We start from the raw sequence: 16873 nt of genomic DNA, 5'->3' as shown, positions 1-16873 counted from the left end.
TTGCTGTCCCTTGCAAACGTGCTACTCAGCACAATACTATCAGAACTTTGGACTTGTTAATGTTATACTATGGAGTACCACACCAGGTCCAGAGTGACAATGAGTCACACTTCAAAGGCATATTGGTGCAGGACTACTGTTCTCAGCACAATACTGAGTAGATATATCATATTCCTTATTATCCACATGCCTCAGGACTGATTGAGGGAATGAATGGCTTACTGAAAGCTCAATTGCGAAAATTATCTGATTGAACTTTGGAAAACTGGAGAGAGCATTTAAATGAAGCCCTCCAGATTCTGAATAATAGACCATTAACAAATTCTGAAACACCCCTGATGCGAATGTTAACTCCAGCTTTGCAAATACAACCACATGTGGCCACCAATACCATCACGTACTGAGAAATAAAACCTGGGGCCTTAGTTCCTTATAGAGCCACACCCGAGTCTCCAGGTCTTGACTTACATGCTTTACAAGCTCACAGACTGAAACCACAAGATATAGCATTGTGTGAAACAGGTTGTGGGGTACAGATTCCCCCGAAGCATTTCGGATTGATCACTCCCAGGTCTGGGTTGGCCCTCAAAGTTATTCAGATTTTAGGGGGAGTGATTGATGCAGATTACCAAGGAGCAATAAAAGCTATTCTGTTAAATAGTGGAGAAGCTGATTTATTCATACAGATAGAATTGCCCAACTTGTCATAATTCCAGTGCATGGAGGATTGGTGAGGAAGGGGACTGCCCCAGCCCTTTTTAGAAACAAAATGTTTATTGTTTTTAACATAGAAGTGCAAGACAGTTGACACAGATAGCCCAGTGAGCTCCAGTTCTAGGGCATCATTAACAACTGAGAGTAAGACGTTCCAGGAGACAAATGGCGATTTAATGATTAACACCACATTAAGAGTCATAGCCCCGTCCTGGCCTATCCCAGCATTCCCTGCCATCATCCACAAACCCTCTCATGCTTTCGAGGACAACCCCTGGATTTGTACACCAGCTTTTCTTGACTTGCACACCAGTCCACTCCCCTCCTCTATTTTTGAACTGACAGACCCGCAGAAGAGTTCCAGGCAGCAGCAATGTCTCTCTTTGCAACCAGCAGAGCCGTACCCGAGAGGGCACGTTTCACTCGCACTCCCCCCATTTCCTCCATCACACCCAACAAGATTAGTTTTGCAGACATCTACATCTCCTGCCCCAGCACCTCGTTCAGCTTGCGGACTACTTTGCCCCAATATATCTGTAACACTGGACAGGACCAGACCATATGAAAGAAATCCACTGGCTCCCTTGCACACCGTGGACATTGAGCAATAGAGCGTAAACCAGCCCCGTGTAGCCTGATTGGTGCTAAATATGCTGTGTGTAAATAGTAGAAATAGACCCTCCACAAGTGCTTTGCAGCCTCTAGAGAATGATCTTGGATTTCCTTGCAGATTAATAGGAGCTGACGCACTGCCTCTTCACTGGGTCTTGCATCATTTTCCCTCTCTAAATCCATCGTCCGCAATTCCAACCACTCAGTACTTTGGGCTCGCGAGCGCTCCTGATCTCGTATCAGGCCTCTAGCCGCACCTCGTAGGACCGCCTTACTCACCGCCCACAAGGTTCCTGTAGAAGCCATGGACCCCTCATTCAAGGCGAAGTATTTACGTTGTGCCTGTCGTAACTGCTCAACATAGGCTCTGTCCTGCAAATACCACGCATTTAGTCACCACATAGGACAGGTCAATGGCCAGGCATGGCCCACGACGAACTGGATGGGGGGTGGTCGGAAATTCCTCTAGCTAGGATTTCAATATGGGAGAGGCAGGTGCAATCCGTATTTGGCACTAGCACCAGATCAATTCTAGATTGCGAGCCGTGAGGCACCGATGTATGGGTACACTGCTGCCGTCTCGGATGCCACATCCGCCAAGCATCGCAAAGCCCCGCCGCCATTGTTTGCCTGTAAGTTGAAAGCGGACCAGCTACATCCATGGCAGGGTCTGGGGCCACGTTGAAGTCTCCTCCCAGCATAGTTAGCCCCAATGGCAAGTCTAGAAGCTGTTTGGTTAGGTCCTTAAGGGTTCCTCGCACCATTGCGGGAGGGCGAAGACTCTAACTAAATTAATTGTGACACCCTCTACCTTTCCAGTGATGTCCACATTGCGTCGCTGCCTGTGTTTCCATACCTGGAGTTTCGTTATTGGAAATGAACAGTGCAGTAATACTGCCTCCACCCGCGACCCGCGCGCAAACCCCACGTGGTACCCTCTATCGAAACCTCTATGGGCTAAAAAGGGGCAGTGATCCCCCGAGAGGTGCGTCTCTTGTAGCAGGAGCACATCAGGTCGATGTACGAAGCTAAATACTGCGGTACGTTTAATTTTGTCTAAAAGACCATTAACGTTCCATGAGATGATCTGCGTCGGACTCATAGGAATGGTTGCTTTTAAACTCAGCAGTGCAGTTCCCGGAATGCGCTGCCCCTTGGCTTGGAGCCTCCCGCTCGTGGTGCCCCCTTCACAGCGGAACGAGTGCCTCTATTCTGTCAATTGGTTAATTGAGTCTCCTATCCTTTGCACTTGCAAACAAACACAAACATACCGACATGGTAAGAAACAGTAACACATACCTTGGAACAAGGCCCAAACTCCCCTTCCCCCCACCTCCCACTCCACCCCATACTTCCCCCCAGAAGCATCTGTTGCCCATATATTTCACCTCACTCTCGAACATAGTAAGGTATAACATTAACTGACTGAGCAGTGGTGGACCCCTCGATAATTTCGGATCAAAAAGGAAACCACAGTTAATGGTGATTAATTGCAGGCAATGTTGTCTCTCATCCAGGCAGGTGGCACCCTCCCAGATTTATCCATCGTCCTACAAAGTTACAGAGCCGGACTGCGGGACAGATCCGAGTCATTCAGGGACCCCGATCGGGCCTGCGGTGTTTTAGATGGGTCCGGATTCCCCCAACCCCCTAAGACCCACCAGTGATCGCTGGCTCTGTGGTTCAATGTGTGGAGTCTCCAAGGGGGAAGCCGAGTGGGAGATCCGGTGCGTCCTGCGCCGCTTGAAGTGCGTACGATGGCGCAGACCAGGTGGCTGCTTTTGTTGTTGGCTTGCCTGCACTCCTTCACATCTTGGGCTTGACCTTTTGTTGAATAGTCCAAGAGGAACCTCCTCCATCAACCAAGTCCATGCCGCGGCCGGCTGCTCAAAGAAGTGTGTGTTTGTTTCCATGGACTACACAGAGTTTCGTTGGGAACAGGAGACAATATGATATGTCCATTGCCCTCAGTTTCTGCTTTACTTCGGTGAATGAGCGGCGCTGTTGTTCCACATCCATAGTGTAGTCATGAAAAAGGAGGAGCTTTGCCCCGTTGCAAAAGAGGTCTCCCTTGGATCGTGCTTCCTGCAGTACAGCGTCTCGATCCTTAAAGTTGAAGAGACGGAGTTTCACCGGCCTGGGCAGAGAGCCCAGCGGGGGCTTTGATTGTAAGGCCCTCTGGGTGCACTCAATCGCGAACCATGGTGTAAGACGGTCCGCCGGCATCCAAGATCGGAACCAGTCCTCTAAAAAGGTGACTAGAGACAGAGCTGCTGTGGTCTCTGGAAGGCCCACCATACGAAGGTTGTTACGCCTGGACCTATTCTCAGTGTCTTCGGCTATTCAATAGAGCTCCGACGTGCGACTTGCGGAGACCTGCACTTTGTAACTGTGGACCGTGTAAGCCTGTATTAGCCAATTATACAGCCCTGGCATGATGGGCATATGGGGAACACTCCTGCTCAACCATGAATTCCCTCGGGAGCCGCTCGCAATACAGCCGGATCGTGGCATGGGCTCAATGACAGTATCTAGTAACTGACGAAAAAGTTCAGCCGGAAAAAGGACTAAAGTCCTTGCACTATAAGCGCGCGTTCCTCAGCCTCCTAGCACCCAGCCGGGTGCAAACACGTCTAAATACGTCTAAATACGGCTGGTCGCAAGTGAACAAGACCGTCAAGCAGCATATCTGCTGCGCGCAGGAGACTCCGGTCCCCGCTATTGTCAAACACCACTTTAAACACTTAAACAAACAAAGCATGAAGAGAGAGAAAAAATTAGACTTATCTGATCTTCAAGCAGCAAAGAAAGAGGAAGAAATATGGCAGCTAGGACTGTTACATAGTATCACGGCCGCCCATTGGTAGTGAGGAAATAGGTTGGATTCATGGGAGTTGTAGTTTCTTTGGTAAAGTGTTTTAATTGGCTGCTGTGATTTTTGTATTAATAACCAGCAAAGAAGGAGAAGCATAATCGGACCATCCGGTCCTGCCATAGAATTACTTGCACCATCCACTCTAAATCACATCAAAATTCTGCTAGCCACTCACATGCACCTTGTAATCTTCTTTAGCCGTGACACTAACATCCACTCACAGAACCACCCATTCATCTCCTCACAAGATTAATTAGATGTCCTGTTTCTTCTAACTGAAAACAGTCCTATAGTCATTTCCCTGTTATGTATGTTACCATTGAATCAGATGCAGTTTTAGGGGGAAGACCGTCAAAGCCATTTTGGCATAAAAAAATAGGGAGTTTCCCGCCTGAATCGCGTCTATTGCCACGAATTATATATGTTTCTTTATACAAATAATCTGTCGAGACCGCTAAAGTTTTCTCAATGGTCAGACCTTAAAGATTTTGGAAAAAATGTGGGAATATAGTTTCCCATTCATCTTCATTAATAAGTGCACACTTTTAGGCGTGAAATTGCTTAAATAAAGCCATTTTAATCTTAAAAACGGTGGCCTCGCCTAATTCCTGTCTATTGGCATATATATATGCCTTACTAATAATTAAGACTAGAGTGCTGTTATAAATCTCACTCTTCTTTGCTATTGCCAAATGTCGGTAGGCGTGTCTAAATGATTCCATAGTGGACAAAAACTCTCGAATTTTTTCATAATGCTTCAAACATAAAAGAAAATAGATCAAAGCTCATATTTTGCTCATTTCTTTAAAGCGTGATCATTAAGGAATGTTGGGATGCCTCTTTCGTTCCAAGTAACATGGCGTCCGTCGCTGCTTCAATTCCTCTTAGTAATGTTAGCATTCCAGTCTTTTGTATTATCGGCGGTCCACACCCATTCCCCGCTAAGGATAGATCGAAGCTCGCAATACGACCAATAAGAATGGTGACGCCTCTACTTGCTTCCTAGAGGGGAATGACGTTTCGCCATGGTAACCGCCTTAGCGCCGCCGCAGAGCCGTCATGGCTGCCCGGCTTACTGGTAGTTGCCTTTGGTCGTCTCCTACTGGCTTCCTCGCCATGCTAGTAGCGCTTTTATTTTTTCAGTGCCGTCCGGCTTATGGCACCTGCCGACACCACGTGCCTGGCCCCGGGGAGGTAGGTCATCGCGAGGGTAGTGGTCTCGAAGATAAGTTTTTGGTAGCTACTGTACGGTGACCGTTTTTGTATTGGTGGAGCACGATTTACGTTATAGGCGTCAGTGTGTGTAGTGTGTCTGTGTGAAATAGACCTGTACGACCCTTTGGTGTGATAGCTGCGATATTAGATGCCCGCAGTATGTATCTTTAGGGTGAGCGTTGTTGAACCCTTCAGGTGTGACTGGAATAATGGGCACGTCAGTGTGTGCAAGGCATTTTGTCTGTAGCCCAGCTGTGTGTAGGTTTGTGCATGGGGCTGATACAGGGCATAAAATGTGTAGGGAGGACAGTGTTGAATACGACTGGGAGGGCACTTGGGATAGCTAAGTGGGAAGTGCTGGAAATGATAAAAATGCTCTGTGGCAGTGGACAGGGGGTGGAGTCAAGGAGTGGCTGAGTCATGAAAAACAGAGCTAGACAGTCAACTATGCATTTATTTTTGAAAAACTGTGCTGCAAAGAAATGGGATACAAGGATAAATGTGACAATAAATCTGTTTTGGATTAAAAAGCCTGCATTCTAAAACGTCTTGTGCGGTTATTGTACATACTGCAGGGATCTTTGTTTGCCAAGTAATTATCAAGATACTCTGTGTTTAGTCTAGTCACAGTTTTGACACCTAAATTAGCATTGAGGACTAATGGGGCTGCTGCAAAGCACATTGTGTAACATGCAGATGACAGATTTGTATTTTCTGTAGATTGGTAAACGGATTACAGCTTTTGCCACAGATATCCTTTTGTTAACTTTAATAAATTCTAAGCCTTTTGAGCTATGAACTGGCATCACGAGGTGCGTGCAAGCTGCTAGGCATGGGTTTAGAATGATGTTTTTTTTTCTCTTAGTTTTTCGATATCTTAAGGTTGCTGAAAATATTCCTGCTGGTAGTACTAAATCCTTATTAGTACAAACAATCCCACCCACTCGTTATGCCTTAAAACCTGACTTTGTGTTTCTCCCAACCATGCACTCTAAAAGATAATGTCTACCAGTATGAATCATGTGATTCCTACACCTTGTAACTTTCAGCGTCTTATGTGTCTGATGTAAGATGCTCTGACACCGTATATTGGGATGAATAGCGCTATCAATGAAATTTTAAAAAGTGCTATTTAAATCGTTATTTTTGTAATTGCGCATATAGACGGATACCTCTGACGTTCTTGCGGTGCATGCGAATATATCTTACAGGGGTGGGACAATTTCAAACACCTGCCCCCAAATCACAGTTTCTTTTAAGTACTTCTGAAGTTCATAACAAGCTGTGTCTCTTTTTTTCTTTCCATTCCACTAGCATCTAGATGTTAGGCTTCAGGTAGATCCCAGCCAGGATGATACCGAAACAGGAGGGCTGATGACCCTGTAAATGAGGGCTTTGTTTTGGGCTCAGCTAAAATAGAAAATAAAAAAGCCCCTTCACCGCATGCAAGTTACTGTTCCGAACAAAAAGCAGACAACGTGCAGGCACAATTGAATGTTTTCCTGTGTCGGCAAACTACACTGGTACAAATTTAGCATTTTTCACTGGAGCCAGTTAGATCCTGATCTAGCTCAATAATGGCTCCCAGTTTCGGGATCCATCTAGATCCCTCTTATTTCCTGCATGTGCGTGGGGGTATTTATTGTTGTTTTTACATATGCAGTCAAAGCCAAGCACAGTCAGATCTGCAAATTCCCTGTTGCATATTGTAAGAATTTGAAGTACTAGCTAAAAGAATGAAAACTTACCTCAAATAATAATCACAGTTCTTGTCAGGGTGCACTACCAAACTCACTAAGTAAACCTGTGGTTAAACCTTAGGTAGCTTGGCACAAAGCAGTCAGACTTAACTTGGAGGCAATGTGTAAAGTCTTTATGCAGCACTCGAACAGTAATAAAGTTATAACAGAGCATAAGCTAAATCCCCAAACAATGTAGAAAAATAGAGTAAGTTCTAATAAATAAAATGACATCAATACAACAAACATACAACAAGCAGAGTGGGAAATATTAAGTTTGAATTAAAATAGCCCCAAAAAGGACAAAGCGCCAACTGTGGTTATTTGGTCACACTAGTCCTGGTCCAGTGCAAAAGCTAAGGCTGACAGTGATGGAGCAAGGGTTAGCTACAGGGATCAGGCTCGTCCTGGTGGAAAATTTACCTTTGGACTTAAAAACATTTATGGAGAAAAATTGGTAGTCTACAAGTTGATGGTGGGGAAAGCTGCAAGCTGGACCCGAACTGAGGCTTGACAGCAATGGGTTGCTCAAGTGTGGTTTCCCAGTGCGGTCATTGATTAAGGGAGGAAAGATCAGAGCCGGCGAAGTCCAGAGTCTGTGCTCAGGAATGCCTCAACGCAGGTCTCGGTGAAGCCTTCTGCGTTTGGACAAAGACATTTTTCTGGAAGTCAGACCTCATTGAGGGGACCAAACCAGCAAGCTGAGTCCCACTAGTGATTTAACAGTGAACCCAAGTTTCTGTTGGTTCTCTAGGCAGAAAGGTGTCAAAACGTTTTTAAGTCCCAGCTCTTACAGTTTGGGTACAGGAGGAGTACATTCTAACACTAGTCCAGGGTTCAGAACCTGGAGGCATCATTTGGAGAGTAGGACTTATTCCAGAAGAGGCCAGCAGCAGGTTCAAGGGCAGATCCTTTTGAAACTAGTCAGCTGGGTAGTTGCAGGAAGATAGGCCTTTGGAAACTGGTTCTGTCCCAATAGCTTAACAAGTCAGCCGGCTGCCTCTTTTGAGGTCATGGGTTCAAGGCAAGCACGCCCAGTCGTCATTCAGGTACTTTAGACAGCAGGGTAGTCCTCTGATTCTTCACAGGTCCAGGAGTATTCCGAGTAGAGGTCAGTGGAGTCCACTGTTATGCCCAATGCCAGCCTGTGGGATGAGGGTTGACCTTTGTCAACCCCTTAAACCAGTCTTGTTTAGTTTCTTTACCCCTTGCTTCTGTTGCCAACCTGACTAGAGAGACATAGGGGAGGCATGCCTAGATGTGAGCTTCATCTGCCAGTGACAAAGTAGGCATTCTTTGAACCACAGGAAGTGGCTGGGCATAGTCCACCAGGCTATCCTGTCACGGACGAAGCCCCCTCGTCCCTCCCAGTGCCCCTTTTCCACTGTCTGATAGCAATACACATCTCAGCACAGGGGAGCCTTCAGGGAACAGGTGACAGCTGGACACTGACAGGAAAGCCTGTTTGTTTTATGCAGGAAAATGATGTTTCTAAAAGTGTAATTTCCTAAAGAGCATTGTAAATACCTGCTTGACCATTAAGGTGGTTTTAAAATTGCTATTAAAATGAGTCCTTAAACCATTTTTCTAACTACCCCCAAACTGAATTTTACTAGTATTTATTAAAGGTAACAATGTAAAACCATTTTTAACTTATGGGAGAGCCAGCTTTGCCACAGTGAATAACGAATTTGCAGGTTTTTCACTGCCCCGACATGTAAAACATAAAGTATGTATGTCCTACTTATTAAATATCATGCACACATCTACACAAGGGAAAGACTGTGTAGATGGGGGGGGGGCTGATTGCGTCTGAAATCTGTTTGAGCTGCCATATTGAGACTGGATTTTCTGCACACGGTCTGAGGTTGTGTTGTTTTGGTCTCCTTCTTGGCTGGAGCCCTCGATTGTTTAGAGAGAGTATTGGGGCTGACACTCCAGAGGACCCCCACAGTGTGCCTTGTTGCATATCTCAGACGAGATAGATGGGAACAGATATCGGTGGACCCTGCTATGGTTTGGCCTGGTCATAGCCAAATGTGATATTGCGAAGGCATGGAAGGATGTGGTTGCTCCTGCACTGGTTGGTTCACTACATTTTACCATAATCCATGATAGGGTGGCTAATTTGATATATTCTTTAGGCATCGGGCAAAGAGTAATAAGCAACTCCCTTACATAAAGCAACGTTACATTTCATTGTGATGTTTATCTGATAGTAAAACCCTAGTGGTACTGTTAGAAATGGGGTCTCTAGTTGGCAGTCGGTTTGCACCCTGTCCAAGTAGGGACCCTCACTCTAGTCAGGATAAGGGAGATACCCGCTCAGATAACCCTGCTCACTCCCTTGGTAGCTTGGCACGAGCAGTCAGGCTTATCTCAGAAGCAATGTGTAAAGCATTTGCACAAAACACACAGTAATAAGTGAAAACACTACAAAAGGACACCACACCAGTTTTTAGAAAAATAGCCAATATTTATCTCCATGAAACCAAATACGATAAAAATCCAACATACAGTAATAAAATATGAATTCTGCAAGACTTACTCAAAAATGCAGTTCCTTGAAGTCGAAAGCTCCACCTGGGGCTATCACGGCGTCGTGATCAGCAAAACCAACAGTTCAGGCCGGCTGTGGCATTGCGGGCCAGCTACGGTGTCTGGAAGACCAGCAAACAGTACCTTGGATTTGCAGTGTCGTGATCCTCGTGGTGAGCTCCGGAGAGTGGCGTCACTGACGTCGCGGTGTCGGTTCCGTAGTTGGTGCATGAGTCATCGGGCCCTTGAGGTCACACGCGTTGCAGATCGAACACCAGGCTGATAGTCAGGTGCGCCGCCGTGGATGGCGACGGGGCTGCGGTGCGAAGCGGGACGATGCGGCTTGCGGTGCCCACAGGTCACGTTGCAGGCAGCGGCTCTGTGATGGCGTCGGTGAGACCAGGGTTGCGGTGCGAAGTGGGCAACTGCAGGCCAGTCCAGCACAGCAAAGGGACAATACTCCTCCTTCAGCTCTTCTCCTTGCAGAGGTTTCCCTTGATTCCAGAAAGATTCTAAAGGTCTTCTTCTTATACCCAGTTCTGCCTTTTAAGTTGGCAAACTTCAAAGCAAAGTCTCTCAAGTGTTTTGCAAGATCCTTCCTTGGCCAGGCCCCAGACGCACACCAGGGGGTCGGAGACCGCATTGTGTGAGAGCAGGCACAGTTCTTTTCAGGTGTGAACGACCCCTCCTCCCTCCTCCCTCCTCTCTTGCTCAGATGGCTCATCAGGATATGCAGGCTACACCCCCTTCCCCCTTTTGTGTCACTGTCTAGAGAGGTGCAAAACAACCCAACTGTCAAACTGACCCAGACAGACAATCCACAAACAGGCAGTCACAGAATGGTATAAGCAAGAAAATGCCTACTTTCTAAAAGTGGCATTTTCAAACAGACAATTTAAAAACCAACTTCACTAAAATATGTACTTTTAAATTGTGAGTTCAGAGACCCTAAACTCCACATTTTTATCTGCTCTCAAAGGATATTTAAAGGCAGCCCCCTTGTTAACCTATGAGAAAGATTGGCAGTATTTCAATGTTAGGACATATAAAACACACTAGTATATGTCCTACCTTAAACATACACTGCATCCTGCCCCTGGGGCTCCCTAGTGCCTACCTTAGGGGTGCCTGACATGTAGTAAAAGGTAAGGTTTAGGCCTGGCAAGTGGGTACACTTGCCAAGTCGAATTGGCAGTTTAAAACTGCACACACACACTGCAGTGGCAGGTCTGAGCCATGTTTACAGGGCTACTAATGTGGGTGGCACAACCAGTGCTGCAGGCCCACTATTAGCTTATGATTTACAGGCCCTGGGCACCTCTGGTGCACTTTACTAGGGACTTGCCAGTAAATCAAATATGCCAGTCATGGATAGACCAATCAACAGTGCACTTTACACAGAGAGCATATGGTTAGCTGTGGTAAAGTGCCCAGAGACCTTACGCCAACAAAAACAGGTCAGAAAAAATAGGAGGAAGGAGGCAAAAAGACTGGGGATGACCCTGTAAAAAGGGCCATTTCCAACAGGTACTGTCTTGGTTTGGCTGGTAGCGGTTCAAGTGCTGTTTCAAATCTGATGGGAATAGTGGTCATCCCTGCCTAGTGCTTCTAGGGATGTTTATTGGTGATTAGACTAGTCCATTAACCCTAAATTTCCGACTGGCCTGTTGCGTGAATATCTGTTCTAGTCTATTAATGATGGAGACGATCATGCGTTTTTAGTATAATAAAGAGGTACTCTCATTCAAAGCAGTTACTACTCTTTAGCAGTATCAACAACTATTGCAACAGCTTCTGTTTATGAGCCACTTCAGTGGATGAGAGCAAACAACGTTCCCAAAGTCTGGGAAGAGATGAATTATCGTTCACTATAATTTTAGAGATTTTAGTTTTGCAGCTTGTAAGCAATAGTGGTCTGTACAAATTACAGCTTTGATATGATTTCCATTGTTTATGTAGTGTAACTAGGAGTGCTTCACTCGTAGCAGGTGGGAGCAGAGGCTTACTGTAAGCATCTTCAAACATTGTCACTAGGTGTGGATCCAGAATGTCAACCCACTCTTCAAAAAAATCCGATGGGAGCCCATCGGACCCATAGGCTTTACTAGCTGGCAACCTGTTTGTGACTGCCAGGATTTCTTCCACAGTAAACAGTTGTTCCAAATATTGCCTATGAGTATTTCCTAGCCATGCAATACCATGTCTTTTAAATATTAGTTAATTTGGACCTCTATTTGACAGTGTTTTAGTTGCTTATAAGTTGGAGATCAGTAGCTTGTGAAACCAGCAAGAGTTTCATCAGCTTCTTTTAGTGGACCCCCTTGGTGGTGTTTATGCAGATAATATAATTTGCAACCCATGGCTGCTTGTTCAAGGTAGGTAATGATTTGTCTGGGCATTCCTCCTCCCCATATATTCAAGGTGTGGGATGTTTGCCGAGATCTTTGTCTTCCCTTTCTGAAATTTCACCATACTCAGAAAACTTGAGCCTAATATTTGCTAGTACTGAAGTATCGTTGGAGGTTGTTCGCCATTTGAGCTCCTTATCTTTCTGTTATGTTCCCTTCATGTGATCTCGAAAGACTTCAGGCACTCCATCTCATTCGGCAATACATAGTCCACGAGCCACAATCTTGAAGAATTTCCATATAGCTTGTTGTCTACTGAACCTGTCTTGTTATTAAACTATTTGTGTGTTTTTCATGCCTGTGCTTTTCTCTGAATACCTTATCCGCGAGTGCCTGAGGTGGTGACCTCCATCACAGAGAAGCCCTTTTGGTTCTAGGAATTGCATTCTCAGCAAGACGGGGGCCTGGTCAGAGAGTCCTGGCTAAATGCTGTACATCCAACATACAGGAACGTTCAACACCCAGGAATGCTGGGTAGCCAGACACTTATCTAGTGTTGAACACATGGTTTGTACAAATGAGGTGTGTATTCCTTAGCAAAGCACTGGATGCATAACTTTAAAGTCTTTCCCCTTATCTACATCTGATGTCTTGGGTGACAAAGAAACTATTTGGTTCCACAGGTTGCTAAAAAAAAAAGGGGAGGGTTTGCCTGATTTTGAGCCATAACTTTTGACAATAGTAATACATTTATCCGTAGGAAACTCATTACTATAACGTAATGTCCCACATCACATGAAGAAGCGTTTAATGGTGAAACAGGATGCTTTTTCTTTAAAGAGTTGCTGCTCCCTACCAGAGGAAGAGTATGAAGACATGTAACACTGCTAAACCCACTTCTTTGCAAACACATTTTTGGATGTTTTAGCTAGAAGCATTTCGTGATGGAAGGTGCTGACTGGTCTGTGTAATACACAATAACTAGACATACTTTTACAGGTTATTTGCTCCCCTAACAATCCAGATTTTAAATGGAAAAAGGTTTTTGTCAATAACAAAATGTGTGTGATTTTAGGCCTGGACTCTTGGTATAAAGCAAAGTGATGCAACTTGTTGGCTGACATGAGTGGTATGCCAAACCAGTGTTGTGCCTAGCATAACCATGTGTAATCTCATAAGCCTTGGCCAACACAGAACTCCTGCCCCTCCCACCACCCACGTTTACAACCCCAACCTGCCAACAATTGACGAACCCCTTCTGCACCCCAAGCTTTTACCAACCCCCAACTTTGTATACAACGGACAAAAGGGGACTCTAGTACCTGAAAAGAAATCAAAATTATTTTAACCTTCTGGAATGCTATTGATGCCTGGCAGACCCTCCACTGATACCTTAACTTCATTAAGCAGGGGTGGGAAGTTCCAGTCACCTTGCACCCAGACCATATTTTTGGATTCCATGGCAACAAGCTTTCATGTTTGCTTTGACCAACGAACAAGTAGGCACAACCCCGTAAAGTACAAACCTTTGGATGTCAGTTTGCTTTATGGAAAAGTGAAAGGATTGCCTGTTACTAAAGCAAGATTTTCTTTTGCGTGTGTGTAAATGGTTGTAAATTGTATACAAGATACATTAATGCAACGCCAGTACTATTAGGTCCTGCATGGCAAGTAAATGCAGTGAGCTATGTGCTGAGCTTGCATTACAGACAACAATTCCAGTACATAAACATCTACATATGTTTGCAAAATATAACTTATGGCTGCTAGTATAGCTTCTTGATTATATGTATTATATACAGAAGTCCAAAAGGAAGTTTGGCAATTTTGTTTTGCTTTAAAAATAAAATATACACATAGAAACTGCAGCTTTAAAAAAGCAGTTTGCAAAGTATTGCAGAACATTATTTATCATCTCTCTGAGGTATCTTAAAGTAAAATGTGTTCATGTATACTAATTTTCTTTAAAAAAAAAAAAAAAAATGAGGGAGGAACATGAATTTATATTAGGGCCCAATTTTTAAATCAATACACAGATGTCCACTCGTAGATATGTCTTTGCATTGGTGCAAGTTTACAACTTGAGGAATTTAACAATCTGCTCCTAGTAATGTTTTGTGAATTCACTTTTTAAAATGACCAAATATACTTGGTCACGGGTTCAAATTCCTTGAGGTCCACTCAGCCTTTCATGTTTCCGAGGTCGATTAAAATAAGTACCGTTGAATTCGGTAACAATAACTATCTGTTAATTCAGCACGTCGAGAGACCCTAGAGTGAATGTGCGCTTTACAAATCATATGCTATGTTATGGTGTATATTTTTTGTTCATTAAAAAAAATCTACTTAGTGATTGCAAATTTCTTTTTCTACATCACCTCTCTCCCCACCGTGGCTAAAAGTTCTACTCTTGTTTTTGCCACTAATATAGTTCAACTTTTTCTAGTATGAGGAGAGACTGAAGAGGACTTGGGGAAAATCCTCCAACATGTAAGTTAGGCGGTGTGTACTAAGGTTCAGGGCATTTCAACCATCAAACTATTGCTTCCCACCTACGTCCAAGCTTTGTACATAGACTTGCAGAAATTATTCCTAACCTTGGTCTCATGTTAGCATATTCAGAGAAGCTGCCCAAATCTGACACCTCATGGCCCCAAAAGGAACAAGTGGATTTTAGCAGGACAAGTAGATTTCTGAACTATTGCTTCCCTTGGACAACTAGGCATTTTATAAAATGTCACACCCCCAGATAAAAACCCTATTTTGGCTGATAACCTGATTAATTGCAGTACCGAAGAAGTATCGGAAATTATGTTAACTGTGATCACACATTAAACTTGGCCCAGTGTTTGTAAATTTCCAGTATGATTCTTCATTTAGAAAGAGAGAACAGTAAGATGCACCATTTAAGAGCGGATGGTCACATTGTATTTTTAAAGCAACTTTTATTAATGACCCCTAATAATGTTGAATGTTTGTCACAGCCAATATAGTAGAAATCACTACCACTATGACTTAATATGTGCATCAATGAATATGCATGATAAATAGAATCATGTTAGTTATTGTCCCTTAAATAGGGTGGGGGTGTTGCACATCCATCTGGTCCTGCTGTCTATGGCTGGAGCGCTTCAGTTTCTTCAGAAAGTACAAAGGTTGTTGCCAGTTGGAGAAAATATGCTGTTTGCCTTGGAGTTATTTTTAATCGAGCTGGGTTGGGCATGGCATATTTAATCCCCCTTTTGTTGTAGATATTTCTTAGTATTCCAGTCTTGCCTCCTGGACCACCATTGTGGAATCAGAATAAAGTGATATGTTGTTGCCTTTGTAGTTCACGTCCCCGTATTCTTGTACCAAGCAAGGCACTTTGCTTCTGTCCCTGAAATGTTAAACTGTTATTGGCCAGTGATGATGCTGTTTGGTGTCTGCGCTCATGCTGTTGATGGGGTATGTGTGGTGGCAGGGAGATACTGTGGGGTGACAATTTCTAGAGGCATTGATGGGATAACTATTTGTGGCAAATTGGGATGGTTGTGTATAGGGGCTCATTGTTGGTGGGCTTGCTACTGTGGTAACGTCAGCCCTGATTCTGGAAGGTCCATGAAACCTTGAGTGGGCTTAAAAATGTATTGTGGAACAGACTAAAATCAATTAACTGTTCTCAAGAGCAGTACTATTTAAAAAGTTATAAAATATATTGAATTTTGAGTGTGTCTAAGAAATGAAAGTAAGGTAGTTTTTATAACAGTCCCACAGAATGGTTGTTGTTAATTCACATGATGTGCCCCGGTTCTGTTCATGGACATAAGGGTTGGGTCCTGTGCATAATTGTTCCACCAAGCTGTTGACGAGTGCTTTGGGATTTTGTTTCAAAGTTGCTGAGGGGAAGAAAGATGGTCAAATTGGAGAGACAACTCCTGATTGGGGGAGACATGCATCTCTTGCCTAATTGATGACCTCAAATTGGAAGTTGCTCAGGAGGTGTTGTGCTCCAAATTGAGAACTGTGTTTACCACCATTTGGAGAATGCTTGCTAAGCTATGAGGGAATTAAATGGGTGTGTATCTGGCCAGAGACACCTGATCAGGATAGAGCAGGGGTGGAAATTGATCAATCTACATTTGAGCTGGTATGTGACACCTTGTCAAGTAAGTCACTGATCTTTTTATGGCGTTTGAAGGTAAAGTGTCTCAATTTGATTATCTTGGCACAGGAGACTGTCTTTAGTGATATCGCATCCTTCATCACTGGAATGGTCGTTAGTTGGTAACAGGATGAAATGCATCAGTGGTGGAACTTTTAGCCTGAAGTGATTACTATTTCAGTTGCAAGTGGTTAGACAATCACAAAGTTGGTGAGGTAGAACCAACTTAGTAGATCAAGGCCTGACTGCTATTTTGAGACGGATATACTGTTATTAATAATTAACCTTTGAGATGGTCTGTAAATAAGCCTTTTCCCTAAAGTGTTTGGAGTAGATAAGGTAGGTTGTGGCAGCCTTATTGAGGTTGGTGGGATTACAGACTCGGAGGGTGATAGTCTTCTAAACTGTAAAAGTGTCTTAATAGTGAACTTGTCCAAGATTGGAAGCAAATCATGCAAGAAGAAGAGCAGATAGATGGAAATTCAAAGGTTGCAGCTGGCTAGACGATATGGTCGAGGCTGTGATAAGGGTAAGTTTGTTATCGAGTTATGTGAAGCTGATGTTTTCCATATTCCCCTTGATTGTTGTTGACTGGTTGTTCAGCGATGAGACCAAATCTCCATGTTGTATTAAAAGATGGTACACTTAAAGATAAACCTATGCAGGTGTCAAACTCTGGGTCCTCAGG

General features: G+C 44.1%; 1 protein-coding gene across 1 annotated transcript in view; it reads left to right on the top strand.

The window, feature by feature from the left end:
* The first annotated feature begins 5202 nt into the window (after window positions 1-5202).
* The window catches only part of LMLN (leishmanolysin like peptidase), a 407342-nt gene continuing 395671 nt past the window's right edge, over window positions 5203-16873 (top strand). Inside the window, exon 1 of the mRNA XM_069224294.1 lies at window positions 5203-5395. Within this exon, the coding sequence (XP_069080395.1) occupies window positions 5261-5395 (135 nt within the window). The 5' untranslated portion in view covers window positions 5203-5260. The remainder of the gene's footprint in view (window positions 5396-16873) is intronic.

The sequence above is a fragment of the Pleurodeles waltl genome, chromosome 3_1, assembly GCF_031143425.1.
Source record: "Pleurodeles waltl isolate 20211129_DDA chromosome 3_1, aPleWal1.hap1.20221129, whole genome shotgun sequence".
Classification (NCBI taxonomy): Eukaryota; Metazoa; Chordata; class Amphibia; order Caudata; family Salamandridae; genus Pleurodeles; species Pleurodeles waltl.
Note: the sequence above shows the minus strand (reverse complement) of the source record. Positions and strands in the feature narration are given on the sequence as shown.